The sequence below is a fragment of the Pristis pectinata genome, chromosome 20, assembly GCF_009764475.1.
Source record: "Pristis pectinata isolate sPriPec2 chromosome 20, sPriPec2.1.pri, whole genome shotgun sequence".
Lineage (NCBI taxonomy): Eukaryota > Metazoa > Chordata > Chondrichthyes > Rhinopristiformes > Pristidae > Pristis > Pristis pectinata.
Window position 1 is genome coordinate 36,437,033 of NC_067424.1, and position 25,059 is coordinate 36,462,091.

A 25,059-nucleotide genomic window follows, 5' to 3' on the forward strand; every position below is an offset into this window, starting at 1 on the left:
CTGCCCCCAAGGGTGGTGAAGGCCGGATGATGGGATATATTTAAGGTGGAGGTAGATATTTAAAAGAATATTTGAGGAAACCTAACTCTAACCCTAACCCAACCAATAATAAATCAATCCAAGAGTTGGGGGTCATAGGGAACTGGCACAGAAGAGAAGTTGAGGTCAGCACGGATCAGCCATCATCGTATTGAATAGCAGGGCAGGCTTGAGGGGCCAAGTGGCCTCCCCTTGCTCCTATTTTATGTTCTTGTGATTTAGCATGGAAACAGGCCCTTCGGCCTGACAAGACTATGCTGACCATCAGCCTCTCACTTTATACTAATCCTGCACACATTCTCATCAACGCCCCTAAACTTTACCCCTCACCTACGCACCAGAGGCAATTTAGAACGGCCAGTTGACCTACCAACCTGCGTGTCTTTGGGACATGGAAGGAAACTCGAAGCACCCGGGGGAAACCCACACGGTCACAGGGAGAATGTGCAAATGCCACACAGACAGCACCGGAGGTCAGGATCGAACCCAGGTCTCTGGCACCCTGAGGCAGTGAGTCTAGCACTGTGCTCCAGTCACACGTCACCTCTCACCACCAAGGCTTTGGAGTTCCCTTTGGAGGTTTCTCCGCAACTTTTATTTCTCTTTTAAGATGCTCTTGAAAGTCTATCATTTTATCAACTTTTTCTCCAAATGATTCTTCATGTGGCTCAGTGTCAAAATTGCCCCTGTGGATCTTGGAGTGTTTCTTACAGTGGACATGTTATTGCCAGGAATTGCAAGTTGCCTGACCAAGTGCACGGTCCAGCTGAATGTGTTGTGTGCACTTTTTTTTAATAAACACATGCCTGGACCTTTTTATAGTTTTTTTTTATTTGTACATTTGTTCATTGCCAAGTCTCAATGTCACGACTCTGTACTAATGTCACACACTGTTTAAAATGTCAGGGAACGGACGCATGAAGAGAGATTCGACCAGCAGCGCGGCTCACAGACACACAACCTTCTCTGTGCTTCTAAATATCGGCCGACTTCACACGCAATAGCTGGAGCGCATCCTTCGATGTTACAAAGCTGACAAAGAACGCATCTGTGAACAACAAACAAAAAAACATAAAATCACATCCAAACACACTGAGATGCAATTGTACAACGATCCAACTAAAACGTGCCCAGGTTGCATATTCATCGCCCCCTCTTAAACGGAACGACTCCCATTGCAGATCCACAAGATACAGTGTCGACAGTGGTGAGACGCACAATGCTGTGAGGATACGTGGCACCGTCATCCATTGGCACTGACCCAGCTTGGAGATTGAGATGAGGTCTTAGGATGGAGGGAGGAAAGGTATTGGTTAGTATTGGTTTATTATTGTCACTTGTACCGAGGTACAGTGAAAAACTTGTCTTGCATACCGATCGTACAGGTCAATTCATTACACAGTGCAGTTACATTGAGTTAGTACATTGATGTAGTACAGGTAAGAACAATAACAGTAGAGTAAAGTGTCACAGCTACAGAGAAAGTGCAGTGCAATAAGGTGCAAGGTCACAACAAGATAGATCGTGAGGTCAGAGTCACTCTCTCCAACCAACCAGCATCCAACCAACCATGCAAGTATACAGCAACAGCAAAAGATTGTTTGTTGCTGTATACTTGCATGTTCAACTGATTATGGGCATTTACTGATGCTGTGATGTTGTATGGTAGACACAAGGTCCCATCAGTTTAAAAGAGAAATGGGGTCATTCTGGGGACAGGTTGGGTGGAGTGGATGCTGCATTGATAAGACAAGCCTCCACTGCAGCTTAGTGCAAGAGCCGCTGAGGTGGAGACCTGTGGTTTTAACACTCATGCACTGATCGAGTGTCAGTTTCCTGGACTGCTGTACAGAGCCTCCACGTGTGGAAGGCGTGGGCCACGTGTGTGCGCTTACCAGGGTAGCTCGGGGACCGAGTGTGAGGGCTCACAGAGCTCCGAATGTGGGACTGGAGGTCCCAGCGGGGGTCCCGGGGAGGGGTGGTCCTGCATCCACAGGGGAAGGGGGCCACTGAGGAAGTCAACAAAGTGGTTTGTGGCTGGGGACATGTGGTCGGGGTGATGGGGAGGGAGCTGTGATGGATACGGACAGAGATGGCTGGGGGCCTCACAGCCAGGAGCGATGCCGCAGGACAATGTCTCCAGTGCCAGACCAAGTGAAATGATTTGTCATGCTTGGTCAAGTTAAGATCCCATCTTACAAACATGTTTTTCAGTAGACACAGCAGATCACAAGTTCAACACAGTTCATTCAGCATTAACACTGAAGTTCACACAGAATACTGCATCCTTTTATAGGCACAGCTTACATTTCAGACACATCTCAAGGGTCTTCAGCTATTGAGGCATCTTGTATGCACACATACATGTGCACACACATGCACACCCGCATGTGCACACTCATACACACGTGCGCACACACACGTGCACACTCACATGTGTGCAAATGTGCACACACATGTGCACACTCATACACATGTGCATGCACACGCACATGCATGCACACACCCACATGCACACGTGTGCACAGGCATATGAGCACACACGTGCACACACACACGCGCGCGCACACAAAAGCCAATGCAGTTATTGACAAACTCCATCCTTTTCCTTCGCCAACAGAGGAGCCTGAGACTGGTGCTTTGTCGAGGTTAGTGCAAAGTATGAACACTCACAGTGCAAAAGCACCAGCTACCAGCAAGCAGAAGGTAAAGGCCACACACTAGTTTTAGGGAAGAGGAGTCAGGTGACTGAACAGAATTCGCTTCAGAGGAAGGTCTGAGACACCGGAGGCTGCAGATGCTGGAACCTGGAGCAGCACATAGGATACTGGGTCAGGCAGAGTCCAGGCGAAGGATGGAATCCAGATGAAGGGTTTCGACCTGAAACGTTGACTGTCCATTTCCCTCCATAAATGCTGCCTGACCGGCTGAGTTCGAAGGAAGGCCAATAGCCTCACAAACTGGATCTTCAGTGGAAGGGATGGCCACTTATTAGGTTTCTGCTCAGACCTGGGGAAGGAGGGGCCTTTCTCCATCCTGGCCCACAATCCGACACAGTGTGGGGATCTTGGCCAATTCCATCCTCACAAGCTCCCAGTGACAAGAGGCCACAGCTGCCGTGAAGCTTGGGAAGAAGGAACCTACGGCCTCCTGTCAGGATGGCAGTGATTCAGTTCTGTCTGCTGCCTGCTGGCCTGGGACAGTGCAGCGTGGGACGTTCGGACAGCCAGCACACAGGGCCCGGCCTCTGTATTGGAAAGGGGACGGCAGAGTGCTCTGGCTGCCTGGTGACCTGTCCTCCTGATGACACGGGAGCCAGGACATGGTGGTGTGTGGATCAGTCTCTAACAATCCACTCAAGGCCCGTGTGGAGTCACCAGCCAGGTGTACGGCCCCTCCCGGAAATTCTGGGCCATTGACATTTCTTCCAGTGTTAAATTCCAGCAAATTGACAGCGCCTCCTCCTTCCTCATTTTTAAGGTATCTGTGTGTGTGCTTGTGTGCGCGTGTCTGGGGGTGGGTGTGTGTGCGTGTGTGCGTGCGTCTCTGGGGGTGGGTGTGTGTGTGTGTGCGTGTGCGTGCATGTCTGGGTGTGTGTGTGTGTGTGTGTGTGTGTGTGTGTGTGTGTGTGTGTGTTTTAAACCAAATTACAACTGGGGGACGGTTCATTGCCCGCACCCTGTGGGAGCCTCACCTGCCTGAGGAAGCTGCTTCCAACGGGTCCACTGCTCACTGCGCCACAGAAACAGCTGGAGGGAGAAAAGTGTGCCACAGTTAGAGGAGACAGAGAGACAGGTAGACAGGTAGAGGAGGGAGAAAGAGAGGACAAACTCTGATAATCCACCATCCGATTGTTGGGAAATCCCGATGGATTGGCATCTGGCTCCCTCATCAGTGGGAGTGGGAGCCGAGGGTCCAGTGTGTAGCCGTGTGTGTGGCCAGAACCCCGGGTCCAGGCTGTGGGCCGAGGGTGTGGCCAGAGCTGGGATTGGGGTCCAGAATACCATGGATCAGCAAGGTGGGCAGGTTTGCAGCTGGATCCGGGGTCCGGAGTGATTGTATATTTCCTGCTCCATTTAAACTCAGCGGATTCACTGGAAAATTTATTATATACTGTGTAACATGTGAAAAATATGAAATAATATGATAACATCCTATAGTTCAGAAAATTTGCTCGTTCTCAGACTGCCAGATTATCAGATTTTCGCAGGAGACGGATGGATTTAAGGGCATATTCCATGGTCATGCAGTAACAGGGAGAACGTGCAGCGTCCAAGGTCGGGATTGAACCCGGGTCTCCTGTGCTGTGAGGCAGCGGCTCTACCAGCTGTGCCACCGTGTCGCCCAATAGCAGAGGACTGTGTCCGTCCAGTGATAACTGGGTTGTGGTACCAGCACGCTGCAGGTGCACCATTCTGCGTGGAGAACTGGTGATGGATCTGAGTCCCTGCCCCTGTGGTCAGTGGGAGCTCACGTCTGCTCTGGCAGACTGCAAAGGTCAGCGTCTAATGTGCGTGTGCGTGTGCCCACACATGTGTATGTGTATATGTGGGTGTATTTGTGCATGTGTGTGTGTGCGTGCATGTGTGTGTGTGCATGTGTATATGTGTGTGTATGTGTGCACACGTCTGTGTGTGTGCTTGTGTGTATATGTGTGCGTGCGCACGTGCGTGTGTGTGTCCCTTTAAATCACACTGCTGGCAATTATCCTCAGTAATAGCTAATAATTGTCTTCAATGGAAATATGTGACCCAGTTTCCCGGCACTGCTCTAACTGGGCCATGCAGGACAGAAACAGGCCCTTCAGCCCATCCCATGCATACTGACCATCCAGCACCCATCTACACTAATCTATCAGCATTTCGATGCCTTGACCATTCAAGTGCACGTCTGGATATTTATCAAATGTTGTGAGAGCCTCTGCCTCCTCCACCTCTCGGGCAGTGTCAACCACCCCCTGCGTGGAGAAGTTCTTCCTTACGTCCCCACTGAAGCTCTCACTCTTTCCCCTTCAGTCTATGCCATGGGGAAGGGGTTACTACTGTCTACCCTGTCTATGTCTCCCCATAATTTCTTTATGCGTGTTCTATGTGTCAATTGCTACAACGTGTACTGGAGTGCATCTCAACCAGACGTGCTGGATTAAATTCCCAAACTGCATGGTTCTCAAGGAATACAAAGTTTTCAAAATTTACCTCGAAGGACATCAACTTTCCATCACATGGCATTGGAAGACGCTATCCAACTTCTGGGCAACCATCTATGTGTGCTTGAAGGGTCCCCCAGTATTACCACAGCTCAGTAACACTTCATTGGCTTGGAACTGCTTTGAGGAACCCTGGGGCTGTGTGAAACTCCAGGCCTTTCTCACTCACCCTTCACATCAAGCTTGCAGTCCACAGCTGCCTCCCCCAACGCATTCACTGCTTTGCAGGTGTAGACACCTCCATCGAAAGTGCCTGGCTTGCGGATTTCCAGGGTGCAGATGCCCTCGTTGGTCAGGATCCTGAACTTGGGATTCTCATCAATCAATGCCTTGTTCTTCAACCAAATGATTTTGGGCTGCAAGGTACCAAAAATTAAGTGACGCTTTATAACATAACCAAATGTGTTATGTAGCAAAGTGTAATGTACTATAACCAGTTGTGGTGCAATGTATTATAATTAGACCTAATATGCAGTTCTGTTGAAACATCTTGCAACCAGTAATAACATGGTATGCTATCACCAAGTGGAATGAGCAGCTCTGATGCTATAACCAGCTGCCATGCAATGTATTATAATCCATTGCAATAATTCAGCTTATAACAAACTGCAACACAGTGTATTTATTAGAACTAGTTATTGTGCAAAATATTATAACCCATTATAATCTGCAGCTATGGTGAAGTGCGTTGTAATACAGAGTTGAGATGCAATTAGACTGTAACTAATTGTAGTGCGGTGTTTCAACTCACCCATAATATGGAGCTCATATGTAATGAATCATAACCAACTCTAACAGCCAGTTATAGAGCAATAGATTATATACTTCCGTAGTACAATGGTATTGTGATCAGCTGTAATATGCAGTGATAACCTGCCGCTGCACAAGGTATTAGAACCAGTTGTAATGGGAAGTATTTTAACTATTTGTAACAGGCAGTCATCTTGTGAGGCAGGAGAACAAGTTGTGATGCAATATATTGTATGCAAGTTAGCTTGCAGTTATGGGGCAATGAATTACAAGCTGTAGAGCAATGCATTATAACAGTTATCAGGTGCAGTTGTATAACATTGATCTTTAATGCACATTACAATAACTGGCCGTAGTGTGATGTATTGTAATCAACTGTTGTGCAATGTATTACAGCAGTTATGATGTGCAGTTGTGTTGCAATGTTTTATCATTCGTTACAGTGCAATATATAACCGGTTACAATGTGCAGTGGTCTTTTGTAGTCTACCAGCTGTGCCCGTGTGCCTCATCACGTGCTCCCAACCCTTCCTGACACTGTGTATCTCAGAAATTCATGGCTTTCAAGTGGCGATTAAGCCCATTGGGTCCATACTTTCCCAAAATGGACCTTAAATTCAATGGAGTTTAGAAATAGGGAAGCATCGTTGCAATTGTACAGGGTACTGGTAAGGCCGCACATGGCGTATTCTGCTTGGCCCTCTTATTTAACAAAGGATATACTGATGGCAGTCCAAAACAGATCCACTGGGATAATTCCTGGGATGAGAGGGTTGTCCTGTCTCGAGCTGCTAAAGAAATTGGCTCTGTAATCCTTGGAGTCTGGAAGAATGAGGGGTGATCTTATTGAAACAAAAGAGATCCTGAGGGGACTTTACGGGTGAGATGTTGAGATGTTCCCGCTTGTGGGAGAATCTTGAAAGAGGGGATGTAGTTAAAAGATTAGGAAGTGGTCATTTAAAATTGAGGTGCGCAGGAATTTTGAGATTTAAGATTAAGATTTCTTTATTAGTCACATGTACATCGAAACACACAGTGAAATGCATCTTTTGTGTAGAGTGTTCTGGGGGCAGCCCGCAAGTGTCACCACACTTCTGGCGCCAACATAGCATGCCCACAACTTCCTAACCCGTACATCTTTGGAATGTGGGAGGAAACTGGAGTACCCGGAGGAAACCCACGCAGTCACGGGGAGAACGTACAAACTCCTGACAGACAGTGGCGGGAATCGAACCCTGGTCGCCGGCGCTGTAATAGCGTCAAGCTAACTGCTACGCTCTGGAATTCTCTGCTCTGGAGGGTTTTGGAGGCTGGATCACTGAAAGCAGCAGTAGACACATTTTTGAGAGAGCAGAGAATCGAGGACCGTGGGGAACTGGTACAGAAATGAGGCTTGGGGCAGATCAGCCATGACCTTATTGAAGGGTGGGGCAGGCTGGAGGGGCCGAGTGGCCTCCTCCTGTTCCTATTTTCTTATTAACCCTGGTTCCCAGATCTTGGTCCACAGCCTTGCAGGTTACAGCTTTGCAAGGATAAGTATTATGACTGGTTTAAATGCATCACATTGCAACTGGTTATAATCTGATCGCTCCCACCAGCCACTAGACAGTGAATTCCAAACCTCATCACTCAGTGAATTAATTTTTTTAATTGTAATTCTTTTATCAAAGAACATAAATCTAGTTACTGATCTCTCTGCTAAATTGATCCTCTGTGCTAGCCCTCTCTCAGCCTCTCAGAACTTACACACTCAATTATCTCTTGGCTTGGATTCCTTTGTTCTCAGGTAAAACACTTCATAACTCAGTCTGCGCTGTACGACAGAACGGCTCTTGATGATAGGTACTGAAGTCTGACCTTGAGGCAGCTTTGTGCCCCTGCTTCTTCCAAGTGGAGTTCAACATGGAGCAGTAACTGAGGGAGATCAGTCTGTGCAATGAAAGCAAGATTCCTCCTTGCCTTGTGTAATGTGAGACGGTTATACTCGGGGTGTGAGTGTCTGACTGTGAGGTTATAGGATGTGGTACATCCAACTGTACGATTACAACTCTCGTGACGTGAGACCTCGAGTGTAGCTCCCTGGGTAAGGGTGTTCCACCTGGGGACTGTTGTACGTAACTTACCCTGGGATTACCCCTCACACTACAGAAGAGCTTGGTGGTATATCCCACTGTTGCGGTCTTGTCCACTGGTGGCTGCGTAAATTTAGGGGGTTCGGTGAAGTCCTTCTCTTTATACACAGGGGGATTGTATGCCCTACCTGAGACAGAGATGGACAGCTGTTATACAGTCATACAGGCCCTTTGGCCCATCAAGTTCCTGCCAACCATTGAGCGCCCATTCACACTGAGTCCAGGTGAAGGGTCACGACCCGATACGTCGACAGTCCATTTCCCTCCCCAGATGCTGCCTGACCCACTGGGTTCCTCCAGTAATACACAACAGTGCTGGAGGAACTCAGCAGGTCAGGCAGCATCCATGGAGGGAAATAAATAGTCGACATTTCGGGCCGAGACCCTGCATCAGGACAGGAAAGGAAGAGGGGAGAAGCCGGAATAAGAAGGTGGAGGGGAGGAGGGGGAGGAGCACACGCAGGCAGGGGAAGAGGTGAGTCCAGGGGAGAGGTGAGTCCAGGTGAGAGGGGGGAAGGGAGGTGGGTGGGGGAGGGGGAGAAGATGTAACAAGCTGAGAGGTGACAGGTAGAAGAGGCAAAGGGCTGAAGGAGGAGGAATCTGGTCGGAGAGGGCAGTGGACCAGGGAATAAAGGATGGGGGAGGGGAGGGGAGGAGATGGGCAGGTCATCAAGGCAGGGGAAGGGAGCCACAGGAATAAGGGAGGGCAAAGGGGGAAGAGGGAAAGAAAGGTAAGGAGAAAAGGAAGGGGTGGGTTTCCTCCAGTTCTTTGTTTCTTGCTCCAGATTTCAGCATCTGCAGTCTCCTGTGTCAACACTTAATCCTACACAGATCCCATTTTAATCCGTACCATTTTCTCATCAGCTCCCCCCAGATTCCACCTGTCACCTGCACACTGGGGGGGGGCAATTTACAGCAGCCAACTTATCCGCCAACCCGCACGCCTTTGAGACGTGGGAGGAGACCGGATCACCCGGACGAAACTACGGCTGTGCCCGACGGGGAGACATCTAGGTGACCCCCGTTTGAGGGCGACGGGAGTTTAGGGAGGGCGTGCAATCTCCACAGAGGCAGCGGCGGAGGTCAGGATTGAACCCGTGTCACTGGAGTTGTGAGGCACTGAACCACTGTGTCACCCTGGTGGGACCAGGGAAAAGGATATTAATTAGCTGTTATGTATTGTTGAGCTGTGCAGACCAGGAGGTGGACAGGTTCCTTCCCCAGATGTTGCCTGAGGTTACCGCTCCCAGACGGCCCCAACCCTGGGGCTAGGAGAAGGAATGGAGAGACTAGTACTTTAATAATCAGTGGAGAACCACCTCTAGGAGGCTCACGTATGGGCCAGAGCAGGGTTGTGTCTGACTACGGCCCATGGTCAACATGTGGACCTACGTCCCTGTAACAAGTTGTGGACAGTGAAGGAGTTGTCAACAGATACAGCAGGATGTAGATCAGTTGGAAATTTGGATAGAGAAATGGCAGATGGAGCTTAAAACAGACAAGTGTGAGGTGTTGCAGTTTGAGAGGTTAAATGCAAGAGGAAATTGTATAGTAAATGGCAGGGCCCTTATGTTTGAATAGGATTGCCCCTCATTCTTCTAGACCCCAAAGTAAACAGAGTCTAGCTCTCCATGATATGACAACCCTCTCTGCCCACTGATCTACAGAGGGACCTTGGGGTGCAAGTCCATAGCTCCCTGAACGTGGCAACACAAGTGGATAGAACATAGAACAGTACAGCACAATACAGGCCTTTCGGCCCACAATGTTGTGCCGACCTTTAAACCTTGCCTAAGACTATCTAACCCCTTCCCCCCACATATCCCTCTAGTTTAAATTCCTCCATATGCTTATCTAGCAATCTCTTGAATTTGACCAATGTACCTGCCTCCACCACCGCCCCAGGCAGCGCATTCCATGCCCCAACCACTCTCTGGGTAAAAAACCTTCCTCTGATATCTCCTTTGAACTTCCCACCCATTACCCTAAAGCCATGCCCTCTTGTATTGAGCATTGGTGCCCTGGGAAAGAGGCGCTGGCTGTCTACTCTATCTATTCCTCTTAATATTTTGTACACCTCTATCATGTCTCCTCTCATCCTCCTTCTCTCCAAAGAGAAAAGCCCTAGCTCCCTTAGTCTTTCCTCATAATGCATACTCTCTAAACCAGGCAGCATCCTGGTAAGTCTCCTCTGCATCCTTTCCAACACTCCCACATCCTTCCTATAACGAGGTGACCAGAACTGGACACAGTAAGTGTGGTCTAACCAGAGCTTTATGGAGCTGCATCATTATAGAGTAGTAAAGAAGGCACACAGCATGCTTGCCTTCATCGGTCAGGGCATCAAGGGTAAAAGTCGGGAAGTCATTCTGCAGCTGTATAAAACTTGGTTCAGCCACATTTGGATATTGTGTGCAGTTCTGGTCGCCGCACTGCAGGAAGGATGTGGAGGCTTTGGGGAGGGTGCAGAAGAGGTTCACCAGGGTGTTGCCTGGATTAGAGAGTATCGGCTATAAGGAGAGGTTGGACAAACTTGGAATGTTTCTCTCAAGGCTTTGGATGCTACTCCAGGTTAGTCTGTCAGTGACCGAAGACGTCCTGATCAGATATGGTAATCTTATGATCAGATCTATGGAAAATAAATTTCGGACAGAAAGATGTGAAGTCCTGCACTTTGGTAGGAGAAATCGAAAGGCAGAATATTATCTAACTGGAGAGAGACTGCAAATGCATTGGCTACAGAGGAATTGAGGGCTTGTAGTGCTCGAAACTTCATCAGTTAGCAAGTAGTTAGGAAGGCAAGTAGCATGTTGGCCTTCATTGCAAGGAGTTTGGAGGTTAGAGACAGGTAAGTATTGTTGCAATTGTACCAGGTATTGGTGAGGATGCACCCTGAGTACTGCGTACAGTTTTGTTCCCTTTATTTGAGGCAGGTTATATTGGCATTGGAGACAGTGCAGAAGAAATTCATGGGGCTAATTCCTGGGATGAGAGGATTGTCATATCATGGCGAGCAAGACTCTGTTTACTTTGAACTCTGGAAGAACGAGGGGTGATCTTATTTGAAACATAAAAGATCTGAAGGGAACACGACGGGGTGGATGTTGAGATGTTTCCGCTCGTGGGAGGAGGGGGCAAAGCGGATTGCAGGAGCCTGTGGGAGGGGTCAGCCGAGGCCAAGATCGAGGTGGGTGCTAGACAATGTTCATCGGGTGCCACCGTGGGTGCTTGGTGGTCAGTGCGATCTTATCGTGGACACCCGAGAATGGAGGTGAAGGGGGTGCAGGAGGGCTCAAACATCGCTGTGCGGGACAACAGACAAGATGCCGGGGGAACAAGCGGGTCGGGCAGCACCTGTGGAGGGAAACGGACAGTCGACGTTTGGGGTCGAGACCCCTCATCCGGACGGAAAGATGGAGGGAGGATAGAACTGAGTGCAGCAGGGTGAGGGTTCAACAGGGAGGGGAACCAACCCATGGATGTGACTGGTGGCAGGAAGAGGGGAGGTGGGAGGAGAAGAGGAGACACAATGGGGAGGGTGGTGAGAAGGTCGACGGCAGGTTTGGGGGCTGGTGTTTAGGCAGTGAAGGTGAGGAAAGACTGGCGGCGAGGACAAGTAGGGAGTGTCGAAACGCTCCATGGGCATCGGTGGTAAGAGGGGAGGTGGGTCAATCGGATTGGAACAGAAGTTTGTGTGTGCGGGTGGAGGACGTTGCTGAGGGACTGAGGGCGTCACATTGGCCCAGGGAAGACCCCAGGCGAACATCCAACCAATCATCTGCCTCATTTCGCTCACCAGGACTTCCAGCCTCCACGAGTAGAAACCTAACATGGTGGCACGCTGTCTCCTTGGTGACGGGCCTGACCCCAGAGAGCAAGGTGCCCACTCGGCCCCGGGGGGGGGGCGAGGTGGATAACTGGAAGTGGCGGCTTTGGGACGGCGTTCCCCCTCCTCCCCCCCCCCCCCACCTTTTTCCCATTCCCCATCTTCGGCCAGAGGTCCACGTGGCAAATCTGGCCCTTTTCTTTATATATAAACGTTTATTAACTAAAAGCACTACAAAGAAGGACAACCAGTGTCAATACACTACAACTAACACAGAAGAGAAGAAACAAACTAAGCAGCTACGTAACTACAGCAAAATAACACTAACTAAACACCCGCGAAACACACACGCAACACAACACCTGCTAAACGCACCACTTCAGAGAAGAAGCGCATTCTCACTGTCCACGAGACACGCGATTCCCTGAGGGGCCCACTGAGCACGGAACTCAACCAGGGTGCCCGCAGAGACCGCGTGCTCCCTCTCCAAGGACACCCGCGCGCGCACTTAAGCAAAGAAGACGGGCAGGCAGGCAGACTGGCCGGAACCCTCGGCCACCTGCCGCCGCAACCCATGGGTGGCCAGCTTGGCCAGGCCCAGCATAAGACCCACCAGGAGATCCCCCTGCGCAACCCACCCCTTCGCCGCACCGGGTGACCGTAGATCAACAGCGTCGGTCTGAAGTGCAGCCAGAACTTGATCAGCAGCCGCTTCGGCAAGTCTGGCCCTTACCCATTTTAGGGACATAGACGGTGTCCTTGCACAGCGCTGCTGTCTCGCTGAGTCCGCACAGGTTCTCGGAGAAGACGCGGAAGTTGTAGTGATTCCCCATCACCAGGTTGGAGATGGTGTAGGTGGTGGCACGGGACTTCTCCATCACAGTGAACCACTCCTGGCACAAGAGGAGGAGAGATGGTCATCTGAGACTTCGTTACCACAGCGTTTATGTTTGCAGCAATATCAGAGTCACACAGCACAGAAACAGGCCCTTCAGCCCATCGGGTCCGCACCGACCATCAACCACCCATTTACACCGACCTGACACTGATCGTGACGCGGTGGTGCAGCGGTTAGAGACGCTGCCTCACAGCCCCAGAGACCCGTGTTTGATCCCGACCTCCGGTGCTGTCTATGTGTGTGGGGTTTGCACCTTCTGCCCGTGACTGCACGGGTTTCCACTGGGTGCTCCAGTTTCCTCCTGGGTAGGGGGGAGAAGGGGTCACAGTGGCACAAGTACGACCCTAGCGTGGGCTCCAGGATCTCCGTGCTGGATAGGTTTCGGGGGGGGGGGGGGGGAAACGGGCTATGTCGTGATGTCGTGCTGTGTCAATAAAGGCCACTGTCTCTAAGGAGTTTGTACATTCTCTCTGTGTCTGCGTGGGTTTCCTCCGGGTGCTCTGGTTTCCTTCCACATTCCAAAGACGTACGGGTTAGGAAGTTGTGGGCATGCTATGATGGCACTGGAAACGTGGTGACACTTGTGGGCTGTCCCCAGAACACTACGCAAAAAGATGCATTTCACTGTGTGTTTCGATGTACGTGTGACTGATGAAGAAATCTTGTCTTATCTCATTCCATTTTATCCTCCCTGACATTCCCAGCAACCGCCCCAGGTTCTACCACTCACACTAGCGGCCAATTAACCCATCAACCTGCAGGTTTTGGGGATGTGGGAGGAGACCAGAGAACTCAGGGGGGAAACCTGTGCGGTCGCAGGGAGAACATGCAAACTCCACACAGACAGCGCCGGAGGTGGGGTTGGAACCTGGGTCTCTGGAGCAGTGAGGCAGTGTCACTAATTGCTGCTCCCCCCCCCTCAGACTGACCACTGCAGGTAGTCTAAGTCTCAGAACCACATGGAAGGACAGGGTGCACTTGTGTGAACATAGTCACGCACTTACAATGTACCACATTCAAATCTTATATTGGAGGTTGCCAAGGCAACAGGACCCTGCCGTCTCATAGAACACTACAGCACAGTACAGGCCCTTCGGCCCACAATGTTGTGCCGACATTTTATCCTGCTGTAATATCTATCCAACCCTTCCCTCCCACATAGCCTTCCATTTCTCTATCATTCACGTGTCCACGTAAGAGTCTCTTAAATGTCCCTAATGTATCTGCCCCCACAACCTCTGTCGGCAGTGTGTTCCACACACCCACCACTCTCTGTGTAAAAAACCTACCCCTGACATCTCCCTTATACCTTCCTCCAATCACCTTAAAATTATGCCCCCTCGTGTTAGCCATTGTTGCCCTGGGAAAAAGTCTCTGACTGTCCACTCGATCTGTCTCTTATCATCTTCTGCACCTCTTTCAAGTCACCTCTCATCCTTCTGCTCTCCAAGGAGAAAAGCCCGAGCTTGCTCCACCTATCCTCATAAGACCTACCTCTTTCTGCTGTCCTGAATGCAAGACCTAACTTGGGTTCCAGTCTCTTCTCTCACTGACGCACCCATTCTTGACGTGATAGGGAACCCAGCTGATGGTCTAGGCCTTTCTGGTCAGTGTGAGGAAGCCCCAGGTCCCCAGGGCAATGCGGACCGGAGGGCGCAGTCAGGAGATCGAGCAACAGAGTGTCCGGGACTGGGCCGGAGGGGCAGCAGATTCTCCTGCAGGCCTCTGGACCGACACATCAACACTGCTCCTGTCCCGGGAGTTGTGGATTGGGTCTTACTGTTTCCACCGGGAGAAGGACGGAAAGGGTTGTCAGTCCCACTTTGTGTAACATGTCGTCCGAAAGCAGGGCAGTCCATCGGTGCAGATCCACCTCACCGTGTGTCTCAACCACCGGCCCAAGTCCCAGACTCAGGACACTGAGGTGAGGGGGTGATTGTTGACTTCTGGGACCGATTAGATCAACCAAAGGGTTAAGTCAAACTGCCGGCTCTTCTGAGAACGAGTGAACACTGGGCAATTGCACTACCCCATCATGACTAATGAGCACAGCGGTTGCTCGGTCACACACCCTGCGCCCCCCCCACCCCCCCCCCCGACCCCCCCTCACCACTCACCCCCGTCTTCTTGTCTGATTTCTGAATGGTGTAGCCACTGATTTCGGCATTCCCGTCATCCCTGGGGGGCTGCCACTCCAGAGTCACGTTAGATCCCCACACGCTCGCCAGCTTCAAGTTCTGTGGAGGTCCAGGCTTCTCTGTGGGTCAAACACACCGGCCCCGTCAGCTGAGTTACAACAGGGGGGAGCCACAGTCACACGCAATCTGCATCCGTGACTTGGATGAAGGGGCAGAGTCGGTTACACAGAACATAAAACACAACAGCACAGTACAGGCCCTTCGGCCCACAATGTTGTGCTGACATTTTATCAAGCTCTAAGATCTATCTAACCCTTCCCTCCCACATAGCCCTCCATTTCTCTATCATTCATGCGTCTATCTAAGAATCTCTTAAATGTCCATAATGTATCTGTCCCCGTAACCTCTGCTGGCAGTGTGTTCCACGCACCCACCACTCTCTGTGTAAAAAACTTACCCCTGATGTCCCCTTTATACCTTCCTCCAATCACCTTAAAATTATGCCCCTTCGTGTTAGCCATTGTCGCCCTGGGAAAAAGTCTCTGACTGTCCACTCGATCTATGCCTCTTATCATCTTGTACACCTCTATCAAATCACCTCTCATCCTCCTTCTCTCCAAAGAGAAAAGCCCTAGTTCGCTCAACCTATCCTCATAAGACATGCTCTCCAATCCAGGCAGCATCCTGGTAAATCTCCTCTGCACAATCAGTTGAACTTGAATGAAGTTTCAGGAGGTCATAGGGGTATTGGATAGCTTAGACAATTGGGCAAAGTGTGGGGAAATGTGATGTTATCCTTGGCAGAAAGAACAGGTGAGCAGAACATTATTTACGTGGAGAGATACTGGAGACTGGAGTCTAGAGGGACCTGGATATGTAATACAGAAGGTCAGCAAGCAGTTACAGCAAGTAATTAGGAAGGCAAATGAAACAGCAGGGCTGGCACCGTGGTGCAGCTGGTAGAGCAGCTGCCTCACAGCTCCAGCGACCTGGCTTCAATCCCGACCTCCAACGTTGAGTGGAATTTACAAGCTCTCCCTGGTGACCATGTGGGTATCCTCCAGGTGACTGGTCTCCTGCCATGTCCCAAAGATGCGCAGGTCAGTAAGTTAATTGGCCACCGCAAATTGCCCTGAGTAGGTAGGTGAGGGGGAAGTTGATGGGAATGTTGGGAGGGTAGAATGGGATTAGTGCAGGATTAATGTAATTGGGTGGCTGGTGGTCAAGCATGGACAGAATGGGCCTGTTTCCGTGCTGTATGACTCTGTGACTCCAGGAAATGTAGGGAAGTCCTGATGCGTCCACACAAGGCATTGTTGACACCAGACCCGCAGGGCCGCGTACAGCTTTGGTCTCCCTGTTTAAGGAAGGATCTATGTGGTGGGAGCAGTTCACGGAGGTTAATCCCTGGGATGAAGGGGATGTTTTGGGAGGGAAAGCTGTGCAGGTTGAACCTCTGTACTTTGGAGTTTGGTGAAATAAGGTGATTGAAGATTCCTGGGGGATGTGAGTACTGAGAGGATAAATCCCCTCAGGGGGCAAACCTAGAACAAGGGGGCATAATTCCAGAATGAAGGGTTGTCCATTCCTGATGGAAGCGAGGAGAAATTCCTTCTCCCAGACGACTATGGGGCAGGTAGTGTAGCGGTTAGCGTGATGCTATTACAGTGCCAGTGACCCGGGTTCAATTCCGGCTGCTGTCTGTAAGGAGTTTGTACGTTCTCCCCGTGTGACTGCGTGGGTTTCCTCCGGGTGCTCCAGTTTCCTCCCACATTCCGGAGACGTACGGGTTAGGAAGTTGTGGGCATGCTATGTTGGTGCTGGAAGCGTGGCGACATTTGTGGGCTGCCCCCAGAACACGCTACACAAAAGATGCATTTCACTGTGTGATTTGATATATGTGTGACTAATAAAGATATCTTATCTTATCATGGATCTTTGGATTTCTCTAACCCTGTTGGGGTCGAATCATTGAGTACGTCCAAGAATCCAGAAACTTACCTCTCGCTGCCTTGGTGAAGCAGCCAGCATAATCAAAGACCCCACCCACCTGGGTCATTCTCTCTTCTCTCCTCTCCCATCAGGCAGAAGATCTGTATCTTCTGAGCCTGAGAGCATGTACCACCAGGCTCAAGGACAGCTTCTACCCCACTGTGATAAGACTATTGAACAGTTCCCTTATACGATGAGATGGACTCTGACCTCACGATCTATCTTGTTGTGACCTTGCATCTTATTGCACTGCACTTTCTCTGTAGCTGTAACACTTTACTCTGTATTGTTATTGTTTTTACCTGTACTACCTCAATGGACTCTGTACTAACTCAATGTAACTGCACTGTGTAATGAATTGATCTGTAGGATCGGTACACAAGTTTTTCACTGTACCTCAGTACAAATGACAATAATAAACCAATACCAATACCCTTTGGCCCATCGAGTCCGTGTTGACCATCCACCATCCATTTACACTAATCCTACGTTAATCCCACATTGCTATCTACCCCCCCCCCCCCGGACTCTGCCCCTCACTAACACACCAGGGGCAATTCACAGTGTCCAGTTAACCCACCCACTGGCACGTCTTTGGGACGGGGGAGGACTCGGAGCACCTGGCCCAGGCGCTGACAGGGTGAACCTGCTCTGACAGCAGCAGAGGTCAGGATCGAACCCTGGTTTCCGGAACGGCTGGGCAGTGGCAGTACTCAGTGAGTTACAGACTCATAACGGCATGGAAGGTGGCCGTTCAGCCCATTGCATCAACACCCCGACCAGTGGGCACCCACCCGCATTTCTCCCACATTGCAGCACTTAGCCTCCTGTGTCTGGCTGGTCCAGGTGCTCATCTGGACGCCTCTGTTGGCCACTCTGCTTCCACCTCTCTGACAGTGTGTTCCAGGTTCTCACGGCTCCCTGAAACCTACTGTCCCTGAGACGGACGGACGTTTGGTCTACAGGGGAGTCGAGGGTCATGGGGGGGCAGACAGGAAACTGGAGCAGGGGCCGAGATCAGATCAGCCACGATCCTGCTGAATGGCTGGGCCCACATCTCCTGCGTTCTTGTGTCAACAACGTGACCCGTGGCATGTTTCCATGCCAGCACCTGGGTACCTCTGCGAGCACAGGGAACTTTCTGGTGGGGCCCACCACCTCGTCCGCTGCTTCTCTCACTGGGTCCCACCTCGGACCAAGAAAACAAACCACTGGAGGAACTCAGCGGGTCGGGCATCGTCTGTGGAGGGAAATGGACATTCGATGTTTCAGACCGAGACCCTTCATCTGGACTGGACCATAGAGGGGAGATGGTATAAAAAGATGGGGGGAAGGGGTGGATTGAGAGCTGGCAGGTGAGGTGATAGGTGGATCCGGATGAGGAGGGGCGATAGGCAGATGGAGGAGGGGAGAGGGGAGTGTGGAGGAGCGACAGAGGCTGGGAGGTGACTGGTGGAGGTGACCAAGGGTGGAATCTGATGGGAGAGGAAGGTGGGATTGTGTGAGGGAGGTGGGGAGGGCAGGTGGGGGGGTGTGTGGGCGATGGACAGATGGACAGGTTGGAGACACGGTGGTGGGGGGCTGGGGTGGGTGTCGGAGGAACTGGGTAGATCAGGAGGAGAGAGAGAAAGGGAACGGTTTACCCAAAGATGGAGAATTCACCGCCCATGCCCTCGGGTTGTAGACTGCCCGGCGGGACAGGAAGAGAGTTCCTCACCCCAGAAGCACAGGCACCCAAGCACATCACTCTGTGCAACTTTCAGAATGAAAGGTGGAGCTTGGGACCAGGTAAGGGAGGCAGGGAGGGCAGGGGGGGAGTGTGTGGGTGATTGCTCCAGATTCCAGCATCCGCAGTGTCCGACGTCCCCGAGCTTTAAGGGTTGCCCCTTTGGGAGTCCTGGAAAACTCATTTCAGTTGTCACGGATCCCCACACACCAACCACGTCAATCCTGCTTAAATCTTCGGCCACCTTCCACTGCCGGTGACTGTCCGACTGCCCAGAAGGACAAGACGGTGCACCGAGACCCACCAGGCAGGGGATACAGTCATGCAGTCAACGTGGCTGCCGATGGCCCCACCATTGGACCCTGCCACCTCTGAAGCCGGGAATAGGAGACCTGTGAACTTACAGTGTATGGGTCAGACACTTCTACCAACATGGCAGTGACATTGGAATGGCCGTCAGCTTTCACCAGTGCTGCAGCTTAATTTGTTTTTCCTCTCAACCCCATTCTCCTGCCTTCTCCCCGTAACCTTTGATGTCCTCACTAATCAAGAACCTATTGACGTCCGCTTTAAATATACCCAATGACTTGGCCTCCACAGCCGTCTGTGGCAATGAATTCCACAGATTCATCACCCTCTGGCTGAAGAAATTCCTCCTCATCTCTGTTCTAAAGGGACATCCTTCTATGCTGAGGCTGTGCCCTCTGGTCCCAGACTCTCCCACTACTGAAAACATCCTCTCCACGTCCACTCTATCCAGGCCTTTCAATATTCAGTAGGTTTCAATGAGATCCCCTCCTCATCCTTCTAAATTCCAGCGAGTATAGGCCCAGAGCCGTCAAACGGTCCTCATACGTTAACCTTTTCATTCCCAGGATCATTCTTATAAACCTCCTCTGGGACCCTCTCCAACACCAGCACATCTTTCCTTAGATATGGGGCCCAAAACTGCTCACAATACTACAAAGTGTGGTCTGACCAATGCTTTATAAAGCCTTAGCATCACATCCTTGCTTTTATATTCTAATTGTCTCAAAATGAATGCTAACATTGCATTTGCCTTCCTTACTACTGACTCAACCTGCAAGTTAACCTTCAGGGAATCCTGCACCAGGACTCCCAAGTCCCTTTACACCTCTGATTTCTGAATTCGCTCCTCGTTTAGAAGATAGTCTGTGCCTTTATTCCTTCTACCAAAGTGCATGACCGTACACTTCCGTACACTGGAGGGACATGGATCATACACAGGCAGAAGAGGTTTAGCTTAAGTCAGCATCGTGTTCAGCACAGACATTGTGGGCCGAAGGCCTGTTCCTGTGCTGTTCCTGTTCTATGTTCGGGCAGTGTGCAGGTTATGGGGGTTCCATTCCTGAGAACCGTTCGTACCCCAAACCGTTCGCCAGTCGGAAGTGAGCAACAACGTGTTGGAGGGAGGGTCACGGAAACAGCGGTGACAGGGGGAGCGGCCAGGCGCGGGTTAGCACTCCCGGCTCTGCCCGGCTCCTCTGGGCTCCACCCACCCCCCCAAATGTTGGGGCTTGGGGGTGGTGGGGAGAGGAGGCACACAGAAATGCCCCCCGTTCCCACCCAGCAGACGATGCCCGCGGCAGTTGGCAAATCCGTCCCCGTCCACCCCACTGATCTTCCAGACACTTGTTCGCATGCACTGGGGTGTATGGTATTTACAAGGTTATTGGATCCTGGTGAATTCTTGTAACCCGGGGACGACCTGTTTGTCAACACTTTGATAAACCGTGCCTTTGAGCGTGTGTATTTGGCTTACCCACAACCTGGATGCCGATGACTGCTTCATCCACTGCAGTGTCCACCTGGGCCACCAGTTTGTACTTGCCAGAGTCCTTCCTCTCCAACTTCCTGATGAACAAGATGGTGTCCGTGGCACTGTTACAGATGTTCACCCGGTCTGAAGGGAGAGGCTGGTCATCCTTGCTCCAGGAGATGGAGGGTTTGGCATTGCACTGTACGGGTGGCAGATCAAAGGCCCTGTCAGCGAGGGAGATGGGTGGGATGGTCCCCTCCGCTTCCGATCAAAACAACAGCCACAGGAAGGCCGAGGACCCTCTCACGGGAGCCGGGAGATCGTTGCAGGCCGACCTCACCCCCACCAATCAACGGGGGACAGGTATAGCAGAGGGGTCGAGGGCAGCACGGATCAGCCATGGTCATGTGGGATGGCGGGGCAGGCTCGAGGGGCCGAGGGGCCGAGGGGCCTGCTCCTGCTGCTGTTTGGTTGTGTCCTTGTGTTTACTGAGCTGGAGTCAGTGATGTTCTCTGACCGCAGCCCGTCCTTTCCCCTCACCAACACACTTCCCAAACTACAGTCGGCCCAGTGCAGTTCCCGGTTGTCAATATCTGTCCACACTCACACCCACTGACTCACTCTATCCCAGACCACACTGATGCACACTGACCCTTCTCTCCCCCCCACACTGCCCCCTCTATCCCCCAAACACTGCCCCCCTCTGCCCCTCTGCACCCCACGCCCCCCACAATGCCCCCCTCTGCACCCCCACACCGACCCATCGGCCTCACTAAAATGACTCAGTACATCACCCGTCCCTGTAAGCAACCTGACCCACTCTGACCCAGTCGTTGCTCAGCTCCAGTGACAGGTTTGTGACCTCTTCGGCTGCCACAGTTCCCCCAGTGTGTGCAAGCGCACTGGTCTTCAACCCAGCACCTTGTACTGGGATACGAAGCATAGCTTAACACAGCTTATTGCAGTTTACAGATCCGCCCTCACACAAGGTCTGGCCCAGTGATATCTCCCCACCCACTCCCTGGAAACATCACTAATTGTTCACCTATCATCTCCGATGGACTTCCTGCTGCACCTGACCTTCCTGTCTGTCTGTGGACAGGGAACTCTAACCCAAAAGGACCCTCATGACCCAGGACCCTCTTCTCGTTACTACCACTGCAGAGGAGGTACAGGAGCCTAAAGACCCACACTCAACGATTCAGAAACAGCCTCTTCTTCTCCGCCATCAGATTTCTGGATGGTCCATGAACACCACCTCCTTTTTTGCACTATTTATTTATTTTTCTAATTTGGAGGAAGTTTATGTCTTTGCACGGTACTGCTGCCGCAAAACAACACATTTCACGTCATCATAAACCTGAGTCTGATTCAGTCCAACACTCGTTAGTCACAGATCATGAGGAGACAGCACATCCATGATAATAAAAGCCACTAAGAAAAATTTGTTCCAGGAATTTGCTTGAATATTTGTTTTTAATTGAAATGTGTTTTTCTTGAAGGTCAGGATCTACCTAATTTCAAATTTTAAGGAATTCAATAACGTACCTTTGCATATTGGATAGCTGGTTGTTAATTGGGGAAAGGATTTACGAAGTTTATTTCAAATGTAAGACTTTGTATCAAGTTGAAATGTTGTTGAACTGTTAACATTTCTGAATTGTTATGGTATGGGTGTTGGCAAGTGCTGAGTTTGCTGCATTCATGGGCTCATACATTCTTGCTGTGGTGGAAGTTTACTTTATAAAGCCAGTTGGCAGCTCTAGCCTGACCCTGCAGTACTTGCCACTGGTTTGAAGAGGTTTGGGTATCACAGTGTGCAGACCATTCTGTATCCAGTGCAAGCTCAGGGGTAAATAGGTTCATTTTCCCTTCACGTTGGGTCCACTACTTCCAGATGTTGGGACAGCAGGTCCCAATGGAACTACTTTCACGCAAATAATAATGAACGTTTCATCTTTAGCACGGTGTCGATCAAACCAATCGGTGTAAACCGTGGGTTGGAGTGGAGACAGCGATGGGTCACCCAAGTCCCAGTTACTCACGTGGACGGGGATGGACAGGTTCAACTTCTGGCCAACTTTCCGAATGTAAGTATCCCTGAGATTGCGGGGTAAACGGATTTTGGGACGAACTGCAAAACCAGAGGAAGGAAGCAATGAGCAAAGGTCAGAATGTCAAAGGAAGAGAGATCTGTATTTATATGCCTCAAGAGATTTCTAAAACTAGAGGGTTTAGGGTGAGGGATAAGAGTTTCAGAGAGGATCCGAGGAAGAATGTTTCCACCGGGAGTGCGGTTGGAATCTGGGACACACTGCCTGAGGGGGTGGTGGAGGCAGAGAATCTCACAACATGCAGGAAGTATCGAGATGAGCACTTGAATTGCCAAGGTGTAGAAGGTTACAGACCAAGTGCTGGTAAGTGCAATTTAGTACAGATGGGTACTTGATGGTCAGCATGGACCTGGTGGGCTGAAGGGCCTGTCTCTGTGCTTAATTACTATGCAACCTCTCAGAGCACTTTACAGACACTGCGGTACTTCTAGAGTCAGAGTCACAGAGCACGGAAACAGGCCCTTCAGCCCAACATGTCCTTGCCCACCTGACCTGGTCCCATTTGCCTGAATTTGGTCCATATCCCTCTAAACTTTTTCTACCCAGGGAAGGCACAGTAGTGTAGCGGTTAGCGTAACGCTTTACAGTGCCAGCGACCCGGGTTTAATTCCGGCCGCTGTCTGTAAGGGGTTTGTACGTTCTCCCTGTGTCCGCGTTGGTTTCCTCCGGATGCTCCGGTTTCCTCCCACATTCCAGAGACGTACGGGTTAGGAAGTTGTGGGCATGCTACGTTGGCGCCGGAAGCGTGGCGACACTTGCGGGCTGCCCCCAGAACACTCTACACAGAAGATGCATTTCACTGTGTCTTTCGATTTACATGTGACTAATAAAGATATCTTATTTTACCTGTCCAAATGCCCTTTAAACATTGTAATGGTACCACCTCTACTAATTCCTCTCGCAGTTCGTTCCATATACCCACCACCTCTGAAAAACCTGCCCCTCAGGTCCCTTTTAAATCTTTCCTCTCTCACAAATCTGTGCCTTCTAGTTTTACCCTGGCAAATAGACTGTGACCATCCTCCTTATCTATGCCTGTAAGTACTTGAGCTCAGTAATAATATCGTGGCCAGGTTAGCAGCTGTAGGTTGGGAGAGAAGGCTCCTCTGGAATCCTTTCCATGCCCTGAGAGGGCAGCCAGAGGTTGAGGTGGATTTCCCAGTTGATCAACAGTGCAGCACTCCCTCCGTACTGCAGTGGAGCGTCAGCCTGAGTTATGCTGGTGTACCTGAAGTGGGATGAAGCTGGAGCTCTCTAATCCAGAGGCTCAGCTATAATGCCCACTGGAATACCAGGCACTCACTGGCTATTCTAACGCAGCAAGTTGGTCAATGGATGTATGTTATCAAAGGGTAAGATGTAAGTCACTGACTGGTGGTTGAGTATTACTGGACACCAGGTGCAGCGTGCAGCGTTAGTGGGTGCATCGGGCACCAAAGTGGGCCCCGCTGCATCCACTGGTTTGGATGCCACAGGCAGCCCTTCAGCTGGCGTCTGCTGACGGGGGACAGTGGTGGTATCCTGCGGGGTCACACACATCAAGGGGCGAGCAGGCGATGAGATCCATCATCGAACGGTGGTGACTTGGACCCAAGTTAGATGACAGTCCAGACAGTGCAAAACAATAAATCCGAGACGGTGACTGACAGTGAGCAGGAAAGATTCAGATACATTACAGTCAGTGCCCCTTGCTCCCCTGGACCCCTGAACCCGTAACCCGGACCACCAGGAAGGGCAAGGGGCTCAGCTGCAGGGGAGCACCACGATCTAAAGGGTTAGATGGGCGCAAAGGTTGGCGTGGAAGGGGTGGGCTGAAGGAAATGGGTCCCACTGAATGCTGGATTCCCCCTCATGGGTTCAACGCTCGGTGTAGGCCGCGCACCCGAGCTGGGGCTGTGCCCAGCCACTGCCCAAGGAGGGAGCACGTAACCAGCCGTTGCTCAGATGTGCAACTTGAAAACTCTCTACGACCCCAAAGCTTCCCCTTCAAGCCACTTGGAAAATACATACCCGCCATCGCCACTGGGTCTAGATCCCAGGGAACTCCCTCCCCGGGGGTGGGGGGGGGTGGGGAAGCACTTTCACCCAAAGGGACTGCAGCCATCCAAGAGGGCGGCTCACCATCACCTTCTCAGAGGCAATTGGGGATGGGCAATAAATGCTGGTGGCGATGCCCAAGGGAAGCGAGAAATAATAATAAAAAAAATCCCTTCCAATCAATCACCAGCAAAACCTGCAAGTAATTAGGGGAACCTTAAAACGAGGGGTGGGGTGGGTTGAGGGAGGTCCACAGTGTGAGCCTGCCGGCTGTTGAATGCTGGATCCCTCTCATGGGTTCAACCCTCGGTGTAGGCCGCATCCCCGAGCAAGATTTTGGTAGCTGGTGGCTGTGAAGGATGTGACCAGCCTCCTCTGCAGGCCGTGGTGCACCTGGGCGGTGCAGGGGACACCAGTGGGT

General features: G+C 51.1%; 1 protein-coding gene across 2 annotated transcripts in view; it reads right to left on the minus strand.

Moving 5' to 3' along the window:
• Window positions 1–850: 850 nt before the first annotated feature.
• Window positions 851–25,059, minus strand: part of mybpha (myosin binding protein Ha) — a 32,210-nt gene continuing 8,001 nt past the window's right edge. The window contains exons 4-11 of one of the 2 annotated variants that reach the window (XM_052034754.1): window positions 22,533–22,621; window positions 20,491–20,686; window positions 14,969–15,108; window positions 12,687–12,846; window positions 8,119–8,255; window positions 5,415–5,601; window positions 3,734–3,788; window positions 851–1,087 (exon numbers count right to left, since the gene is read on the minus strand). In XM_052034754.1, the coding sequence (XP_051890714.1) occupies window positions 3,769–3,788; window positions 5,415–5,601; window positions 8,119–8,255; window positions 12,687–12,846; window positions 14,969–15,108; window positions 20,491–20,686; window positions 22,533–22,621 (929 nt within the window). In that variant the 3' untranslated portion in view covers window positions 851–1,087; window positions 3,734–3,768. The remainder of the gene's footprint in view (window positions 1,088–3,733; window positions 3,789–5,414; window positions 5,602–8,118; window positions 8,256–12,686; window positions 12,847–14,968; window positions 15,109–20,490; window positions 20,687–22,532; window positions 22,622–25,059) is intronic. The other variant, XM_052034753.1, reaches the window with a different exon arrangement.